At 50.2% G+C, this 19,561-nt stretch overlaps 2 protein-coding genes across 8 annotated transcripts; both read right to left on the bottom strand.

Annotated features, from left to right (window-relative positions):
• Positions 1–655: 655 nt before the first annotated feature.
• Positions 656–6,368, bottom strand: NECAP2 (NECAP endocytosis associated 2). The gene is made up of 8 exons (XM_010722981.4): positions 6,211–6,368; positions 5,276–5,376; positions 4,633–4,737; positions 3,888–3,969; positions 3,584–3,692; positions 2,769–2,949; positions 2,152–2,236; positions 656–1,873 (listed from the first exon to the last, which is right to left on the bottom strand). Exons 1-8 carry the CDS (start codon positions 6,297–6,299, stop codon positions 1,825–1,827), a joined length of 801 nt encoding a protein of 266 aa, XP_010721283.1. The 5' UTR covers positions 6,300–6,368; the 3' UTR covers positions 656–1,824.
• Positions 6,369–6,873: 505 nt separating this feature from the next.
• Positions 6,874–19,337, bottom strand: SZRD1 (SUZ RNA binding domain containing 1). Of its 7 annotated transcripts, XM_085242669.1 has the most exons (6): positions 19,184–19,296; positions 16,846–16,901; positions 13,237–13,286; positions 11,156–11,205; positions 10,055–10,312; positions 6,874–9,432 (listed from the first exon to the last, which is right to left on the bottom strand). In XM_085242669.1, the coding sequence occupies exons 1-6, from the start codon at positions 19,279–19,281 to the stop codon at positions 9,330–9,332; spliced, it is 615 nt and encodes a 204-aa protein (XP_085098795.1). In that variant the 5' UTR covers positions 19,282–19,296; the 3' UTR covers positions 6,874–9,329. The 7 variants fall into 7 exon arrangements, with proteins under 7 accessions (XP_085098795.1, XP_031412555.2, XP_031412556.2 ...); XM_031556695.2 differs by lacking the exons at positions 13,237–13,286; positions 19,184–19,296 and adding an exon at positions 14,908–14,995 and having other exon boundaries at positions 16,164–17,819; XM_031556696.2 differs by lacking the exons at positions 13,237–13,286; positions 19,184–19,296 and adding an exon at positions 14,908–14,995 and having other exon boundaries at positions 10,055–10,309; positions 16,164–17,814.
• Between the last annotated feature and the right edge of the window lie 224 nt (positions 19,338–19,561).

Here is a 19,561-nt window from a genome sequence, read left to right as displayed (position 1 = left end):
TACGGTTAGCTGCCACGTGGAAAAGAAAGACCCCGGGGCAATTAATTTAAGTGCAGGGGTAACGGTGAGGTGCTGCTTCCTGCTCCCCCCCCCCGGAGGGCAGAAAGGAGAAACGCTTCAACAAATCGATGCCAGCTCAAAACCTGCATCCCCCATCAGGGGCTGCAGGGCAACAACGCACCGAAGGCATTTCCCTCTGCAAACCCTCGGATTTGCCCTCTCAGCATTCCCCAGCCCACGCTTGCCCCTCAGGAAGAGAAAATGCCCTTTCTCCTCCCAGCTGAGCCGCAGATTAGTGGTGAGGGAGGGAGTGCAGCACGGTTAGTCAATAGGATTGAGGCTTTGCAGTGCTGCTGGGATCGTCTGGCTTATGAAAACGTTCACGCCAGAGCCACGCTGAGGCTCCCTGATGGGTTTTGGGGACACAAGTCCTCAGCTGTCCCTTTTACTTTCCTTATTCCTTACCTTCTTTGCCCACAGAGCTTCAAAGCCACTGCTAAGCAACACCCATGTGTTGTGCCTCGCTGTTTCCCTGGCACCAAGAAGGAGGGAAAGCACAAAACCACCCCCAACATCAAATCCCCACCTCCAAGGAAGCCCCGTGGTCCCACCCTGAGCGCACACGGGCAGATCTCAGGGTGCAAAATGTCACATCTGGCATCAAAATGACTTTATTGTTCCCTTGGAAGTGTGACATCTCTCACCTGGCCCTGTGAGCTGCCAGGCAAAGTGAAAGCTGTGAAATGGAAATGTTCACCTGTCCAGTTGAGAATGGAAATAATAATAAAGTCTGAAACACTGAAAAAATAGCACAACTCTGTACTGTGAAAGGCCTTCACCATAATATAAATAGGTAAGAAAATACTTGGGAGTTTTTTCAAAGAGGAATCTCAACCCCAGCTCTGTTCAAGAGACCAAGTTTGTCTTTCATTGCATATATTCCAATAATAAAGTCTCTGCAAAAAGAATAAAAATCTCTCTTTGAAATAGAGGGGGAAAAAAAAAAAACACCACCAAAAAACAACCTCACTGGAGCAGGAAAATAGGAACTCCAGCACTGTGCTCACATTTACCTGCACACAGCAGTCGTGCTCCCCACCCCCCACATTGCAGGGAGTGCTAGAAATATCAGGGGTGATGCTCAGCATCGTGGAAGGACGTTGCCTGCACGATGCTGTCAGCAGCAGACAAAGCAAGGCCTTGCACACAAGAAGTCTCCAGGAGGGTGCTCCCCTCTGATTGCCAGACTGAAAGATTTCAGTGGCCCAAACGCATGAGGAGAAAGAGGAGATGGTGATGGGGGCAGCCTCGTGCTGCACACCTCAACCCACCTCTATTGCATCAGAATTGAAAGAAAAATGCCCAAATTGGGCAGCAAAAGTGCTGCCAGCTGAGTCCTCAATCAGTGCCCTGAGCACTCTCACGTCACCAAGGAGACACAGGGTGCCATGAAGCTGCCACATTTTTGCAGCCCTGCTAGTGCAGTAAGAAAGGAAGGAAGGGAAGACACAAGAAAGGTCACTGAAGCCTCAACGGTTTGCAGTGATCCAGGCACAAAATACCCAGAAAAGGCCCCCAGCTCTGAGGGTGCTGGCGTGGAGTTTTGTAAGGCACGTGCTTCATTTGTCAACCAGCACCAATTTCTGCTTTTCAACTCCAGCACCAGATTTTGGGGTCTTGTTTCTTGTCAGAGGGGGCCAGGGGAGTACAATGCCACCATAAGTGACAAATGAGGTGTCCTTAAGCAGCAGGAGCACTTCCCACTGCTGCTTTGGTCCTGCAGAAATTGGCACAATCTTCCTCCAGTGCCTGTGAGGAGCTGGCTCAGAACTGCACCCAGCCTGCATTTGCCTTTGTCTGGTTAGAATCTGACCTGAAGAGAGAAAGAGAGAGAAAAAGAGGGTTTGGACACTGAGAAAAGAGGGTTTAGACATTAAAAAAGGAGAGCTTAGACACTAAAAGGAGCTGCAGCACAGGTCGCTTGGTGCCAATCCATAACTCTCCCTGACACATGGCCAGGCACAGCAGCTTCTCACCTTTCAAAATCTGCCCCCACCCTGCTGCTATTTTAGTGAGAGTAAAACCAGCAGGATTGGGTTCTAACGTTGCAGGTATTGGCCCAAGCAACCTGCAAACCCCACATGGCCTCACCCTGAAGCTTTGGTGAAGTCACCCCAGACGTCGGTGGCAGGGGCAGAAGAAGCAGCAGCGGGCTGTGGCCAGGACAGCAGGGAGTCTGCAGCAGCCAGAGGAGCCAGAGACAGAGGAGAAAAAGGAAAACTGTTATTGACAATTATTCCTTCCAGATTCCCTGCTTTCATGAAGATGCTATATTGTTTTTCCACACACCCACTGCTTGAATGCAGTCAGTCCACCGTTCCAACCTGACTGGGGTTTAAAATGAACTTCTCACTGAAGTTCTGTGCTGCACACAGATGGTTAAAGACCAGGCAGGAGGGCCAGGATTCATGCAGGGACTTTATAAGCATGCTGTCCTTTCAGCTTTCAAAATATGCGTGCAAAACTTATGCTTCCCAAACAATCATAAAACAGAGAGTAGCTCTGAACAGTTAGGGGATATTAAGACTGACAAGCTGGGTGGCTTTGCGATCCCATTCCCCTCAGTGCCTCAGTTCCCCTCATCCAACAGGGCTTCAGCACTATTTCCTCCTGCAGGAGCTCAAGAGGAACGTCAAGGTCTTTCTATATCTCTGAATTCATAAAACTGAATGTAAATAGCCCTGCAGCCATTTCTGTAAGACACAGACCTGTGATGGGGGTACCAGGGAGCCGGGTGGGTGGGGGAAGTGAAGATGGCAGCAGCTCTCCAGAAGGAAGAGTTGGCACGGAAGATTTTCCTCCTGGAGGTGGTGGGAGCAAGCTCAGCCCCCCAGGACCTGCAGAACGTGGTCTGGTGTTCCCTGCTGCTCCTTCCTTTTTCTTCATATTCTGAAAGGAGACGTGAGAGGGAAACTTCAGGTGGAACCACATTTAAATCCAGAATCGGAGCATGATTCTACTTCTTCCTCCCAGCCAATGCTTTCAAGTAGCCCAGCAGCTCAGATGCTTTGTTCTGGGGGAAAAGATCGCTGTACTGCATTCTCCTGGTGCAGCAACAGGTGTCTAACCACAGATGTTTTCATCTGTGAATCCCCACCACGTAGCCACAGACCAGGTTCTGTGACTGGGAACCATAAGACACCCCTCTACAAATCATTGCAGGCAGCATGGGCACCAGCAGCTCTGCACCAGGCTTTCTTTAGTAAGGGGATTTCATGAGAAAGCCACTGCTTCCTCTTATGCCACAAACCACAGCAGAGGGGAAAAACAGATTGTGAGGGCTGAGTGTGAAGGCAGACAGCTTGGCTGGATTCTGCATCTCTAACAAGAAATGAGGCTAACAAAAGAGGCTAAAAGAATATTCTTGATGCTTTCATTTCCCAAAACGCTGCAAAAAAAAAAGGAAGGGTTTTGGTGATGTTTCTCTTTCAGTCTTTCAGGACAATCACCAAAACCACAGGCAGTGTTTTTATACGTTATAAAGTGTACAAGGTAAAACATCTGGAGCAGCAAAAACCCTCACCGCAATGTTAAGCTTGATGGTCTGCCCCTCCTTGAAGCCCAGGTCCAGCTTGGGTGCCTGGTCAGGGTTTTCAGCCTGCTTGGCCAGCTCGTTCTGTTGCCTCACCCACCTGCAGGAAGGCAAGAAAAAAGAAAAAGACTCATAAGCTGTAGCCCCCTTTGCACTCTGCTTCCTCATTCGAGTGAATTGGGCACAGTGAACCAGGAGCAAACAGCTCCCTCGCCCCCACCACTTGGAGTGAACACCTGCAGCCGCCACGCAAAACCACCAAGTCAAGAGGACAAAAGGAGAGGCACAAACTCACTTAAAATGGTCCTGGAGAGCGACATTGAAGTCAAAAGCATCTCCTCGATCCACAAATCCAACTCCAATGAAAGCACGGCGGCCTGGGGAATGAGGAAGAGTAAAGGCTAGAAATGCAAAACAGGGTAAAAGCCAGGGATGCAGACCAGCAGTGGGGGGACAGCCAATTTCACAGCCCTGTGACTGTCAGCTCCTCCAGCTGGAGCTGAAAGGAATTCTGATGACAGCAGGGCTGAGGTTAGGACTGGAGCTGCATTTCTTTCTTCCTTCTACAAAGAAAGGGAACAGCCAGCAAGTTCCAAGCAGGGGAAGCAGTGTTATACTGTCAGCAGGGCTGTAACATGAGGCTGGAAGAAAACTGCAGCCACGCTTTCAGTTAGCAGAGTTGTGTTTACATCATCACTTCAACTTGATTGGATTTAAAGAACTAGCAAAACCCAGCTTTAAAATTAATATAAATGAATCAACACGGAGGCTGGCATCACAGCGACAGTCCTACACATAGGAGTGTCCTTAATGCTGAGCAGTAGATTAAACTATTGCTTAAAAAAACTGATTTTTTTTTACTAGCAAAAGGCAGAGCGTGAAGGACAGAGGTGATCTGTCCATTCATCACTGTAGGCAGGGACTATTTAGCTCTCAACCACACAAATCATTCACCAGTAAGAACTCAGAATAAGCTCTGAGTGTTTTCAAGATCTGCTCCCCCCAGGCCTGTCTCTCCTAGCACCAAAGCAGCACCACACCGTTGCCATCCTCAATCCGGATAACGAAATATCTGCTGGAGTCTGTCACACCCTCCACAGCAATGCCAGGGAACTGCTCCACAGGGGCCTGGGCAAAAAGCTCTCCTGAAAAAAAAGAAGCAGGTGTGAGTTAACATGCCAGTGTAGCACATCAATGCCACTCTCCTTGCTGTGAGGATGAACACAGAGGCAGCAGCCTGCATGCAAGAAATGGGTAAACACGACCCGTTTCCTCTGCAGCAGCAGCTTGGGAGGCAATAAAGAATCTAGGAAATGGAAAAACTCTCAGAGTGACTTGTTGTGATGACAGGATGCTTGGAGGAAGAGAGGTCAGATCCTGCTTGCCTTATTTTGGCAGATCCGCACCATTTCATTCCACCAGATAAAGTTTCCCCAGCGGTAGGCACGAACACTTTTCCTGGCTCAGTTACCAATGCTCAACAAAGGAGCCTCCCACTATCTGGTGCTACATGGCACCACACTCTGGAGGTGACATACCAGCTCATTAACACTCAGCAGATGGATTCAAAAAACAACACACAGCTGCTCTGCAGTCACACCATGCCGAGGTCTGCTCTGCCAGCAGCCCAGTGCCCTCCTGGGGTGACAGGAAAGCTGTTCTGCTGCAGCCCCTCCTCCTCACCTGAGTTTTTGTCCTCCAACTTGATGAAAGCAGTCTTGCCCTTGGCGGTGATGCGCAGCCTGCCGCTCCATGCTGGCTGGTCAAGCTGCCACTCTGCAGCTCTGCAGGGAGAGGAAAAGGTGACTGACTCTGGGTGCCCCTGCAGTCCTCAGGAAGCAGCAATGAGACAATTTTATGGCATGGTAACGTATCACAAAGCCTTGTGAGATAGCATGTGAGGGAACCTGCTTGCACCTGGGCTTGCTGCAGACAGAAAGCACACATCACAAGACCTCGCATCTCACCCCAAATCTGCTGACCGCTTGCAGAAGCGCTGGGGAACAGACCCATAGTTCTGCACTACACAATACAGAAAGGTTTCACTTCCCCTTCTGTGGAATCGCCGGCTTGAAAACAGCGTTGGGGCAGTGCAAGCCATGCTGGTGAGGGGATCCTTGTGGAATACCTCAATTTTCATAGAATTATAGAGTGGTTTGGGTTGGGAATCTCCCATCATGGGGATACCATCTAGCAGTTCATACTGCCCAAGGCCGCTCCAGCCTGGCCTGGAATACCTCCAGAAATGGGGCACCTGCAGCTCTCAGGGCAGCCTATGCCAGGGCATCATCACTTCAGGGTGAAGAATTTCTCCCTACTTCATTTCCCCTCGTCCTGCCACTACAAAACCCCGTCCAAGAGCCCTTCCCGGCTCTCCTCTCACCCCTGCAGGCACCGAAAGGCCGTTATAAGCCCTCCCGCAGCCTTCCTGGCCGCTTGGACTGGATGACGTCGGAGGCCTTTTCCAACCTTGGCGATTCTATCGTTCTTTCCAGGCACAACAACCCTCAACTCCTCCTCCCAGCGGGGCTGAGCGGGCCTGCAGCCCAACAGAGGGGCCTGGCTGCCTGCGAGAGCCCCGAGGCCGCACTAGGCCCACCCCCGGCGTCGTACCGCACCTGTAGCCGCGGTTGGAGGCCCTCGGCGGCACTCGGTAGACGTGCACGGCCGGTTTCACGCACAGCACCGCTTCGTAGTCCTCCTCCATGGCCGCCAGCACGACGGAAGGGCGCCGGCGCCTCTATGGTACCGCCCGCCCCGGGGCGGGGAGAGAGGAGGAAGGGAAGCACTTCCGGTGCGTGCTGAGCATCGCGTTTCGCAACTGCGCCCCCTGCCGGGCGGGAGGCGCACTGCGGCAAGTGATCAGTCTCAAAAGCCTGGGGCGCGCTCTGAAGGCACGTTTTTCCCCTAAATCACCTTAAAATAAAAACATTGAGAAAGGACTCCATCCTGCTCCTTCTCGGTTCAGCCAGCCCCACAGCCTCTCCTCATGCTAGTGAGCAAAGGACGGAGGGCAGCCCAGCCCCAAAACACTACAAAATCAACCCAAAATTCTCCAGTTCCCATCCTTAAGCTTCCAAGTTCTGCTTTTTCTTCCCAAGAGCTTAGCCCTTGTAGCCCAAAGAGGACAGACGTCCCTCATCTCATCCATAGCACCTCAGAACCACGGTGGGCATCCCTCAGGGTGACACAAACGCTGCCACGGCCAACAACAACCGGTGGATTTTTGGGGTTCCCCATTCTGGGATCCGGCAAAGCGACGAGACGGAAGCAGGCCGTGAAAAAGTTTAAACACATTTATTGAAAATACAATTTATAAAATGTTTCTCTGCATACTCGGGCGCGCTCTGACGGGGCGGCGGGAGAAGCTCTCGGCCCCACAAAAGAAGGCGCGTGCCCCGGGACCGCCGTCTCGCCCTGCCTGCAGGTCGGGAGCAGCCGCCACGGCTGAGGCATCGGCGCACGGTCAGTGCTGGAGAACAAGGTCGGGTGTGCAAGGAGAAGGGTGGTAGGCACCTGACGGACGGGAGGAGACATCTAACATTGGCAAGGTAGCGGGAAGCTACGCCAGGAGCTGGGGTTGGGGTTGTTGTGCCAGCTGCCAGCCTTCTGGAATAGAAGCTATCGAGCGATTAGTTAAGGAAAAGTGCGGTGACTACAGTTATTGCTAATGTCCTTCTCCCCTCCTGCTCCCACCCACCCCAAATAAATCAGTTTCACAGACGCCTCCAGCCTGAGAGGGAGCTCAGTAAGCAGCAAGATTATAGCTTCTAAAGCCACGGAGATGGGTTGGGATCCCGGTGGGACGAGGCTTCTGCCATTCCCACCTCGTCATCCTCCTTCGCCAGTCACTCAGGGCTCTGGGAACTCACGTGGAGGGTGACACAGGGTCAACGAGCCAACTGACATTCTAGCAGATGCCATCTCTTTTTTGTACACAGGTAGTTTTATTTTACCTTTTTTTAAGCCGTATTTCCATCCACGTCTTTCCAGATGGGAGTTTCCCATACAACATGGCATGGCACAGTCACTTCTGTTCAGTCAGAAGGCATCAGGTTTGCTCATTTACCACATCTGCCAAGCACAAAGCATCTGGCAACACTGCACCCGTACAGAATAATCCTCTGACAGCCAACAACAGTATTTTTTTCTAGGTACTGAGCACGCAGCAATCCGCCGGCCCGCGGCCATTTCAGCTGAATGAACAGTCGAGGTCCTCACACGACACGCAGAAACGCCTCCACGCCTGACGTCGCCCATTACATCCCCTCCAAGAAGAGCCTTAGTGTTCATCTAATCCCTGGAGACAGTAATATCAAGATAGGTCAGCTTTGTCTAGCGTGCATTAGGACAGACAGCACTGCGCACGGGGGAAGCATCCATGTTCAATAGCATCCTGTGACACACACCAGCTCCTCATGGCTCTTCTCCACCACCACCACCATTCTGGGAAGCTTTCATCCTACGAGCTGCCTGAAATCCTGTCTCTTCGTGGGAGCAGGAGCAGCAAGAGCAATCCATTCCCTGAAGCCCAGCGGAAAGCTGGCTGTTACCACCCACAGCGTACGACGATGGGGAGGTTTCCAGACTTGATTGAACACATTTTGTTCCCAATGTCTGTGATTTCTAGAAGCGTGTGTATCAGGTACAGCACCGGCTCGTACCGTAACAGAGATCAGAGCCTTCAGTCCATTGTAAGCCACTTCGGTTTCAACCTTTGGAGCAGCGGCCGTCCCGCTCCCCGCCGTCACATCAGCCACCACGCAGGCTGGACGGAACGCAGCTCTTCACCATGGGTTCATCTCATGGAGCAATTAGAGCCACGCAGCACTATTGCCCTCCTAGCCTGCACGTCCAGATGTCACAGAGCCCTAGTTCCCCGCAGATCAGCTCTGCTGCAAGCAGTAACCACACAGCAGGCATTTTCGTGGGATCTGTCTACATTCCCTTCTCCCCACATACAAAAAAGATGTATTTAAAGGTTTTTTTTTTCCCCTCAAGCCAGCAGAAAACACCAGCCAAGCTTTAACAGGTGCAATACACAAACCAGATCATTGGACTCCACTGGCTCCCAGGCCATGGCAAGCAGAAAGGCTGGGCATCCCAGAGTCCAGTTTGCTTGGCAGTGGTAGAAACACAGAACGAGAAGCTAAGCTTGTCAAACCCTAACCACTAAAGTTGCAGGAATTCAGTGAAATTCCTTTTCAAACACTTAGCTACCTCTCTCAGTTAAAACAAACTAAACAGTTAAAACCCTTTCCATGCACTCCCTTGAAAGTCAATCCGATATACAAACAGAAAACAAAAGGAAAAAAAAATCAAAAGATATCCTTTGAAACAGAACTTGCTCTTAAAGTGATGAAGACAAAGTGTGTGTCTGGGGAGGCTTCCCGTTTTTTTCCCTAAATCCCAGGTTACAAGTACAACAAACATTATTGCTGGCACTAGCTTGAACCAGAGTGGCACGCATGACTCTTTGCACCTGTCCGAGTCCTTTACCCTCCCTTCCCCTTTCCGCTTACAATGACTGGGGACAGCCCTCGTCAGTTTGCTGATCACAGTGCGTGGAGCAGGGAGGTCACAGTGCGTGGGGTTGGAGGTCACAGTGGGCAGAGCAAAGGGGATCACAGTGCAAGTAAACCAGGTAGTTCCCTTTGCTCAAGTCCATTTGTCCGCCACAGCAGTGCGACCCGTGGCGGCTGACCCTGCTTTCTGCAGCATCCTCTCATGCCCACGTTTATCTGCGTTGTTTGAAGCCTTGTGAACCATCGGGGCCCAGGGGCTGCCTAATCACATTATTGGGCTGTCTGACGTCCTCCGGCTGGGAGATCCTCGTTGGCCTGCAAGGAGAAAGGAGAGGACGATGCAGTGTATTTGTGGAATGGAACGTGTGTAATTCAGATACTCCTGTACTTGCTTTGGTGGAAAGCTGCAGGACAACCGTTGCAGACCTGCTGCATTTCTCCCTGGGATAAGGGAACACGACCAAAAATAAACTGATGCTTCATTTCTTTCCTGAAGTTTTCGAAGCCTTGTTCCCAAGTGGCCAAGACCCACAGTACAACTACAAAGGAAAGGCCTTAAACAACCTGTACTCATTTCAGAGTGCTTACTTTCAACTTTCCCACTTGATGACAGCAGCTCTTTCAAGCCTACTTTCTCTTTGCTGAGGTTTTATGTCGTGTCAAAGTTGCCTGCACTCCTCTCTATATCCCCATCTTGCTCTTTCAAGGAGTTAAAGTCAATAACCTTTATTGCCTTATCGGGTACAAGCACTTCCTTTAGCTGCCAAAAATCTGAACTGCAAGTTGCTGTTTACAAACAAAACACTCCTTTCTCCTTGGCTGGCCTCGTTTAATACTACAAGGAGCACATCTCCTCTTTCCCCTGCTTGGAAGGTATTTGCACAGAGCACGCACAAAGATGTCACTTTCCTGCCCGCAGTGCCAAGTCTGCTCTCACCTATCCAGAATGGGTTTCTCCTGCTCCTCTTCAGGGCTGGCGCTGCCCAGTATTCGTTTCCTGGCCTCGGCGTACTCTGCTTCCCTCTGTGCCAGGGACTTCACAGGGAACGCCGGTCTGGTGGTGGAGTTGGGGTTGCTGAGCACACCGTTGGTGGCCGGCCGCTTCAGGATCCGGATCTGTGGGGGGGGACCTGAAGGAACGCTGTCGTCCTGAATCACGATCGGCACTTTAGGAGGAGATTTGGATTTTCTACTGCTTAAAAAGAAAGAAAAAAAAGCAACAAACAAACACACGACATTTGATCAGTGCTTGTTTTTACCGCAAGCACGCTTTGCTTTTAATTCTGTATGTGGATTCCTCCCAGCCAAACGCCATTCCCATGACTAAGAGGCAGCCTGTAACAATTAGAGACCTTGTTGTATTTGTAACCCTAAACTAGAGGCAGGCAGGTTTGCAGATTAGCTCAGCAAGGGACAGAAAACACCAGCCTCTGATGCGTTCAACATCTTGAAACTCAACCAAAGGAGACACTGAGCAGAGATAACTTCACTTTTGATTTGATTCACCAAAGATTTTTCAAAAGAAAGTGTTTACACATCTTCAAAGGCATTGGTTTAAGCACTTTAATTCCACTCCTTGCCAGGCCTTAGAGCCAGCCTTGGCCCCAGCCTGTTTTAATTCTCACTGACCCTTTTCTGCGTGGGTGTGGGAATCCTTGAGAAACAATACTATGACTCTAAGTGGTGTGCTAACAATCAGAAGGAAACAAAAATATGCATCAGGAGTGATTGGAAGTACCAGTGCTAGGAGGCAAGACACCCCCACTCCAACCCAAACAAGCAGGAAAATTAAGCCTTACTGATGCAAGACATGGTGAGCCAATTTAGGCTACAAGCTGCGATTACCTGATTCATTCATTTCCTCCTATGAGTGTCTTTTTCTTAATGGCTTCACCACAGCTGGAGCTACAGCCAGTCTGGGAGACAGCTCTGAAATAAAATCACTCCTAAGAACCTCTCCATTACTCTGCTACAGACCGGAGGGGCCCCCTGGTGGCACCACTACAGATCCCATTTCTCAACACCGCGCAGCAGTTACCTTTCCTTCTGCGTGATCTTCAGCTTCTTTTCCAATCGTCTGTCTATTTCCTACAGAGGAAGGAAGAAAAAATAAAAACATGAGGGCTCATCTTTGAGATCAGAGTAGGAATCTGCCTGCGAATGCCTTTTGTTTCCTCTTTGATACAGCGATGCCTCACTGCGAAAGGCAGAGACAGAACACCTCTCAACCTGAGCATGGCTTGCTAACCAAGAGGCAGAGGAAAGCAAAACCACTTCATTCACTGTACCCACGAATACACCTACACCAGGTTGAAGTTGCAGAGCGGGGCGGAAGGGCAGCTGCGAGGTGTTCATCTCCCCTGGAGAGCAATTTTCATTTTGAGAACTTCAGCTGCTAAGAAAGCTCTCTTATGGGCAGGAAAAAAAGCCCCAGAAACATTCAGCAAGCTGCTCCCGGATGGAGCAGGCACTGACACCAGACCTCCCTGCCAGAGAAACCTTGGAAGCAGCAGCTGGGACAACACACAGCAGCACAGACCTGGAGCCTGCAGCCACCCTGAGGACTAGCCAGCAGGTCTGCATTCCTGCTGCTTGCTGCAAGAACCCGCCTTCACCAAAATATCCTTGCCCTGCCCAACCTGCACCCAGAGACTCACCGAGCTGCAGTAGCCAGCCATGCTTTTTCCTCCTATGCCTCTCCTTTGCTTTTGCAACAGAGCTGCCAAGTCAATCAACACGTGGAAAGACATCTTCATTACCCTGAGAGCCAACTGTGTGGCTTTAAGCTTGCTGAATTCTGTCGAAAGCTTGCACCTGTCTTACACAAGGTGTTTACGTTTTGCACTTGGAGCAATTACACAAAGAAACTTTGCTAAACAGAAAAATAAAGCTGCCAGCCCCTCCAGTCTCTACGTAACCCATCCCAGCAAGATGCACCTCACTGTTACCTTTAGATTCCCATGACTGCAGACTGTATAAAAGAGCTTCCAGAACAGCAATGTGCTTTATTTAACTGTCAGTAAAGAGGGAAAAAAGTACCTTGGAGTGTCCCAGTTTTACCATCTGATAACTGGTAATGCTGCAGGAAAGGTCAAGCTCCTGGCAGGATGCAGTCACTCTGCTTTTCAGGTCAGTTTGTTTGACTACACCACAAGCCTGCTGCCAGCAGACCTGCCCTGCTGTCAAGAAGCATGCACAGCCTGGTAAGGAGTTGCACTGCTCCACATCCTCACCCCTACACTTCTGTGCAGTTACTCCCCAGTGAACAAGGAATGAATGCAAGCCATGACACACCACCAAAGCGTGGTGCTACTCATGGTCATGCAGCCCTCAGCACCCTCCATCTGGAAAAACACAGTTCTGAGTTGTTTCTGAAAGATTTTGTTGGGTGAGACGTTGAATTTTCTTCCCAGCTCTATACGAGGAAGCCACATTTGTTTCCTAGGAATCAAACACAGCATTGAGCTGAAGCCAAATCTCAATGAATCCCACTGCTGAGGGCAAACACACCTGCAGCTTCCTTCCCTTTCAAGAAGACTCAAATTTCAGAAGAAAATCCCACCCAACGTTGCTCAGGAGGATGGAGCCTCCTGCCCTCGTGGATGGAGGAATGGCCAACCAGGAAGGCAGCAGGGAAGCGGATATCCTGGCCAAGGATGGAAGTGGTTTCGAGCAGCTAGCAACAAACAATGACAGCCAAACCAAGGCCAGGGGGTTAGCTCATCTGTCTACCCTCCACCAGAAGAGGTTACATCCTACTATAGAACGCTTTTTCAAACTTGAATACGTGGCTGTAACCCTCCAGAGCTGTCTGGAATGAAGCTTCTTTCAATACCCCTTCATAAATACCTCCCATGTTGGTGAGGGGTGTGAGGTGCAAACTCACAAAACTCCACTCATTCATCCACGAGGAGGATTTTTCCAGTGCCATACAGCAAATACAGAGATCAGAACCAGCACCTCAACCCCTGCACCCAATGTTGGCTGTACAACACACTGCCCACGGCACAGTGAGCCACAAGGAAGATCCAGTCCTGTTCTCTCTTCCCTTCCCAGCTATGCTTCTGCATTCCTGTAGGCTCTGTGAGTCAGTCCTGGGGTTAGTGTCACATTCTTTACCTCGGATGGCCAGATCCTGTAATTGCAAAGAGTCATTTCAACCCCATCACCTGAAAAACACTCTGATTAATGCGACTGTCACAGTGATTGAGTGCTGCTGGGCAGCTCTTCAACCTCTCTTGCACCAGGGACGTCCCGCCTACATTCTCTGCTGCCAGAATCTACAGCTTCCTCATCTAGAAAGAAACACAGCTTTAACTTACCTAGCATATGCAAGGGTATCCCAAGGAATACTTCAAAACCTACCATCAGTACACCTTAAATGAGTCCTTCACCCAGATTTTCACTTTCCTACAACTACCAACAACTTGGCACTTCTGCTGCCTCGCTCCTCTGGCAGCCATAACATGAGGAGATTGATTCTGTCTTTTCCTAAGCAGAAGCCACATCACTACAAACTCCTGATGCTTAACAGGATTGTACTTTAGTAGGCATGGTGGTGATGGGCTGACAAGCTGGACTTTATCTTAAAGGTCTTTTCCAACCATAATGATCCATGATAATTATAGGTATGAAGGAGTTCAAATCTGAAGAGCATTATCAACTCAAATGGGCAGCCCTTGATCACCAGAGCAACCCAAGGCATTAGAAAGAGGCACAGTTGGCAGCTCACAACAGGGGTCACGCTGCACACAGCTAGAAGCTCCAGAAGCAGAAACAGCAGATCTGTTTGCTTGCTGATGTCATTCTGTTTGCACTGCTCTATCTCATGTTGCCTTGCCATCGAGCTGTGGATAACAAGATAAAATTAGGACCTGACTTATGGCACAAGTGCCAGAAGCACTACAACAAGCAAAAGGCATGCAAGCAGAGGAGGGGTGAGCCCACATGGCACTCAAGGACACCAAGCTGCACAGAAGCTGGGCAGGTCACGCTGTACAAAACCAGTTATTAATCTTCTGATGGTGAGAATGCATTAAGGAGTTTCTCCTAGCTTTCATTCCCCAAACAAGCATATTTATAACCAAAAGGTAAGCACCATTCGTGCCCCTGTGCTTTATAAACACCCTTCTCAAAGATTAGCAGGGAATCTCAACAAACTATTTTTAGTGCTATTATGTCTAGATGCTAAAAGGGACCCAGCAGACAGCACGAAGGAGACTCTGTTCTTTGACATTTAAGCTGCATTTGTAGATGAGGACGTAATGGAAGCTGAGCTCCAGTCCCATCACAACCAACTTTCCACCCCAGAAGAAAAAAACCAAACAAACAGGATCAGTGTGCCTCCTGGAAAGCAGTTAGGTGAGGACTGCAAACAAACCTATTTAGACTCAGTCCTCCTGAGACAGACTCGGAGAATCACAGTTTGTAGTGAGGCGCAAGCAGAGAACCCCAAGTTAACCCTGACTGCTGCCTCAAGCACTTGGTTGGAATAACTCTGGTATGTCAGATATTTATAAATAATTACCCCTCAGACAGTTGCCTGCAAAAGATCTCCAGATCTCCAGACCTCTGAAAGGCAGCAAATCCAAGCTGGGGGGAAAGGAATAACAAAGCAACTGCTGGCATTTTTATTTATTTTTTTTTTTTTTCAGGTATGCTGAGTAATTTTCACAATGCCTCAGCACAGGCAAAGACTTCAGCTCCCTAAAAATCCCTTACACCAGCAGGATTTCTCCCCTCTGCCTCCAAAATCCAGTTACTTTACAGAAATCCAGAGGAGATACTCACCAAGTGGGCCACACTGGAGCTCAGAACTGCCACTGATAAAGGAAGCTGCGCTCTCTTCAAAAGCTGATAACATTTCACATACATAGCTCTGGAAAAACATTAACCATGCTCTTTGATGTATTTGCTGAGGACACTTCTGAATACAACCTGCTACCTTGCCAAAAAGCTGAGCGTGAGATCAAACCCTGAAAAGAGGGAATGAGTCTGGAGCTGCATCCTCCCACATCAGTGCAGTGGGAGCATCATCCACTGAGCACAAGCAGCACTAGGTACCCTGAAAACACCTCCAAGTGAGAGCAACAGCAGATAATCCCCAGGTAGCAAACTGACTCCTCACTAGCTACTCATTCCTTTCCTCTGGAGATATATAAATCTTCTGTTAATTACTAGAATTTCCCAATTCCTGAGGCTAGTGGGAGTCAGACTGCTCCATTAATTAATCTGCCAAGTTACTCTGCTTATAATAACCCTGGCAGTGCACCGTACCCAACGCGATGCCAAGAAAGCCACAGATGCCTTCAGCTGCGTGGCATCTATATCTTCCACAGGTAGGTGATGCTCCTCAGCAGCTACAAAACACGGGAATATTTAGGAGCAAGCCTGGCAAGGGTCCTTTCCTCAGCCAGGCACACACAGGGGGAAGCACTGAAGAGGGCTGCAGTTTCTCCTCCCTCCCCACCTTCATGGTTCGGTGGCACAGGCAGATGCTCACCAAGGTCGTGCTGCTGAAAGTGGCAGCAAACAGGGACTGCTACCAGGTGATGCTGCCTCACAGCAACACCCCATTGCAGATGCTGGCTTTATGACATACAGAGCTTGTTTGTTCCTAGCCAACGAAGCTCTTTTCTTACCAGTCTCTGCTTGGGCAACGCTGAGCAGCAGGAACAGAAAGTTTTGTTTCCTAGTTTCAAGAGTTTTAACCAATTACAAATACCTAAAGTAAATATTCAGTAAATATTCACAGAAATCACAGTGAGCCTGTCCCCCCTCTCAGTGCTTCCTGACAGCAGAAAACACCAGTTATCCTCAAGGCTTTTCTCCAAAGCACAGCCCTACCCTGGAAGGAAAGTGTGCCAGAGCCCTGCTGACTTGTCCTCCAATCACACAAGGAGTTATAGCAGGCTACACGGGCTGGAGGTCACAGCATTATGCTCCGAAATATTTCCCTTTTGACTTCTGTGTACTTTGATCACATTTAGCAACCGAAGAAACACCAGCCAAAACCCAGATGCAGCCCTTTGCAACCAATGATTCACCTGCCTCTGCTGAAGGGTGAAATCCAAAGCAAGAAGCCCAGCCTGCTCCCAACTACCACTTGGGCATCGACCTGTGCAGAGAAGGCAGAAAGGAGCTCAGCAAGCATCCTGGAGCACAGCAACACCAGCAGATGATCCCCATACCCACACACACCTCCAGCTCAATGTGACCCCTGGGTACAGGGTTTTCACTCCAGTTTTGAAGTATGGCTTCCCATCTGAAGTGTAATGATTGGTTTAACCAGGTAAGCAGGCTGAAAAACATACCTCCCTTCTGTGATTTCCCTCTTCCTGGGAAGGCCACGCAACAGAGAAATGAGCAGTGCATTCAGTCGTATTCGTGTTTACCAACCCAGGCTGTCTCCTTGATGCCTCACACTTTGATCCTGCCACAAGTCTCTTAGACAACCCCAGACAGCTCACACACACCAGTTCCCCCTCTAGAACTCACAGACAGGCAAAACCTCTCCATTTCAGACTTTTCAAATACCTGTACGCCAGGCAGTTGTGCAACACAGAGCCTTGTTAGCCAGGTCTGCTGGCCTCACAAAATTCTGCTGCATCAGCTTGGTACAAAGAACTCACATGTAACATCCCCCACGCCTGCAAAATTCCTGGGGTAGATGAAACTAATGGAGCAGAGGTTTCTGCTTAATGTATGGTCACACAGGGTGGCACATACCAAACGAGCTGCTCCTTGAGCTGGCAAGCACTGGGTAATTCTGATGACACAGAAAACTAGAAGACAAACAGAAGCTGCATTAAGAAAAATAAATAAAATCGAGTATCTTTTTTATAGCTACTTTGACTGCCCAAGTCCAAAAGAGAAGCTGTATCAGGTATTTTGGCTTTTCCCCTTTCAAAGGGCACCAGTATCTCTTCAATGAATTAAGGTCTCAGTGCTGCTTGTAAAGTCAAACCTACAAAAGCTACATGTGCTGCCATAATGACTAGTGAAGCCACAGCAACTCTGCTCAGCCCAAAACTGCTTCTTGCTGAGAAGCACCTTCTTCAAGACCTGGAGTCTTACTGATTTAGGAGCCTAGCACCAAGAGCCACACATACAGAGGGAAAAATGAGCACTAAATATCTCAGCATCCTTTCTGTTCCGTAGAACACCCTCAGGTGACTTAGCAGAAAACTACATACCCAGAACCACGGATCTCCCTTTGCTACATTTCTCCTATTTCCTCAAATATGTGCTGAAAGGACTGAAGAATAACTAGTCAGGTTCACAACTGCTTACAGCGTTCAGAATATAGTTAAAGCTGCTCCTTGGAATGCTAGGTTTTATCTTTAACATTTACTGCAGATCCCTCTGGACCATGGCTATCATATCTCTAAGTTAGGCTCTGTTTCTGACCCATGCCAGGTAAGAAATAGGTGAAAGAAACCAAAGCAAACCTCTCACAACAAAAACAACATAATGATTACAGTGGCAAACCAACGTGTAAGCTCTCCCTGCACACAGTTTTTTCACTTTCAATAGAAAATCCACCCCACTAAAGCAGCACATCTCAAGCCTGCTCACTGCAGCAAATTTGTCACCAAGAAAAGCAGGTGTGTCTCAAATATATTTCAACTGCTAACAACTGACGTCAGTCACGCTGTCTGCTCCCCTTCCTGCACTGTTCCCCTTTTCAAAATCTGCCTCTGGCAGCAATAATTGCTGTAGTGACTCAGAGAGCCCCCAGCAGCACCCACTTGCTTCAAGCAGAAAGCCAGGAGAGAGCAGGTCCACGTCCCCGCAGGTCCATCCCAGCTTTGACTTCCTGCAGCCATCAGCAGTGGCTGAGATCCTCCTTCCTGCAGGCTGCAGCATGACCTTTCTAAAATATCTTGGCTGCTAGAAGACAGCTTCCATGTCTTCTCTTGCACAATAATAACTCCTGCTGGAGACAGCTCAGTTTTCTCCTTGCTCCATGTGCTTTTACAGGCACCCAAAGCCTGGACAACTGCAAAAGCAGCTGCAAGAGTGGTGTCAGCTACTAGAGAAATGTCTGCTCCCCACTGAGTGGCATAAGTATAATGTTTCTGCAGCCTGGACTTGCAGGAAAGGGGTATCAGAAAGGACAGGCGATGAGATTTCCTTTCTAAGGGTTTTGAAAGAACACCAAAAGGTACAAGCTGTGAAGACAAACAAGACAGACAACTGGTGCCTGGGATTTGAGCAGCCCTGCAATTTTAAACCATTACTCTAGGCCTCAGCTATTATCAGCTCCCAGACACAAGCGATGTCTCTTAATGAAGCAATTTAATGAGCACTTGAATTAACTCCTCCATCCTATGCGAGGTTTCCCATTATCACAGGATCCTGGTGCTAGCAGCAGAGCCAGCCCTCCCTGGCACCTCACAGAGGTGAGGGCATTGGATTACAGCTTCTATTTTGCCCCCACCCCGCTCCCCAGCTGTAACCCAATTCCTGCAGCAGCCGCTGACCAAAGCCAAGCTGCCCTCTTGTTGCAGAGCCAATAGTTACAGCGTCCTTCTGCCCTCTGAGCGTCAACGAGCCCACAAAACTCCCTACAAACAGCAGCTCTCAATCAGCAGAAGAAATTCCCTTTCTCAGGCTATGGAGTAGTAAACTCCCTGCACACCATTTGCCCACGCTACTGTAAAAATTACTGATTTTATTACACGAGGGAAGCGTGCAGAACCATCTGCAGCCTCACAGCACGTCAGGACCCAACCACAAGCCATGAGGCGGCCTAACGGAGGCAGAGGGCCGCCCAGGAAGAGCCCCGAGCTCCTCACCGCGCTCAGGGCCGTACCAACAGCCCCAGGAGAGCTGAGGCAGCACGCTGGGCCAGGCCCGAGGCGAAGCAGGGCCCAGACGCCGCGGTGCGAACCGGGCACGGCTCCACAGCCCTGCCGCAGCCCCGCGCCGTACAGGCCGCGGCCCCTTTAAGAGGCCTACCGGCCGCTCCCGACCAGCCGCCTCCTCAGAAGCCGCCGCGCCGTCCCCCACTCCTCCCTTTACGCCCCCTCTTTCGCCTCGGCCGACCGGGAGCCGCCCTCACCCCGCTGTCGGCCGCCTCCTCCCAGCTCTCGGCCACCTCCTCATCTTCCATTTTAATTCCCCTCCGCCGCCGCCGCCGCCAGCCCGGGACCCGCGCATGCGCGCCCGCCCCTCTCCTCCGTGCGCCTGCGCGGCTACAGCCTCTGCCAATCAGGGCGTGCCCGCTGCGCCTGCGCGCTGCGAGGGAGCGGGCGGCATCGGAGATGGTGAGGCGGTGCGCATGCGTGGTGGCCAGCTGCGGGAAGCCACGTGCGGCGGGGAGGGCATGCGGCGGGGAGAGCGGCGCGCTGGCGTCCCCTAGCGGTGGGAGGACCGGCGGTATGGAGAGGGACATGGATAAAACACGCGTCACCCTCTGGGCGGAGCAGGAACCCAAGTT

Source organism: Meleagris gallopavo, chromosome 23 (assembly GCF_905368555.1).
Source record: "Meleagris gallopavo chromosome 23, MGAL_WU_HG_1.1, whole genome shotgun sequence".
Taxonomy (NCBI): Eukaryota; Metazoa; Chordata; class Aves; order Galliformes; family Phasianidae; genus Meleagris; species Meleagris gallopavo.
Note: the sequence above shows the minus strand (reverse complement) of the source record. Positions and strands in the feature narration are given on the sequence as shown.

What these genes read in the sequence shown, in the direction of transcription:
- NECAP2 (XM_010722981.4), bottom strand. Translation starts at nt 6,299, where the DNA reads ATGGAGGAGGACTACGAAGCGGTGCTGTGCGTGAAACCGGCCGTGCAC. An exon ending in CCGGATTGAGGATGGCAACG is followed by an intron (nt 3,970 to 4,632) that starts GTGTGGTGCTGC and finishes CTCATTCCCCAG; the next exon opens with GCCGCCGTGCTTTCATTGGA. An exon ending in CCCTGGTACCCCCATCACAG is followed by an intron (nt 2,237 to 2,768) that starts GTCTGTGTCTTA and finishes TGGCTGCTGCAG; the next exon opens with ACTCCCTGCTGTCCTGGCCA.
- SZRD1 (XM_085242669.1), bottom strand. Translation starts at nt 19,281, where the DNA reads ATGCGCGGGTCCCGGGCTGGCGGCGGCGGCGGCGGAGGGGAATTAAAA. An exon ending in ACAGGATCTGGCCATCCGAG is followed by an intron (nt 11,206 to 13,236) that starts GTAAAGAATGTG and finishes CTTCCTCTGTAG; the next exon opens with GAAATAGACAGACGATTGGA. An exon ending in GAGAAACCCATTCTGGATAG is followed by an intron (nt 9,433 to 10,054) that starts GTGAGAGCAGAC and finishes TTCTCCTTGCAG; the next exon opens with GCCAACGAGGATCTCCCAGC.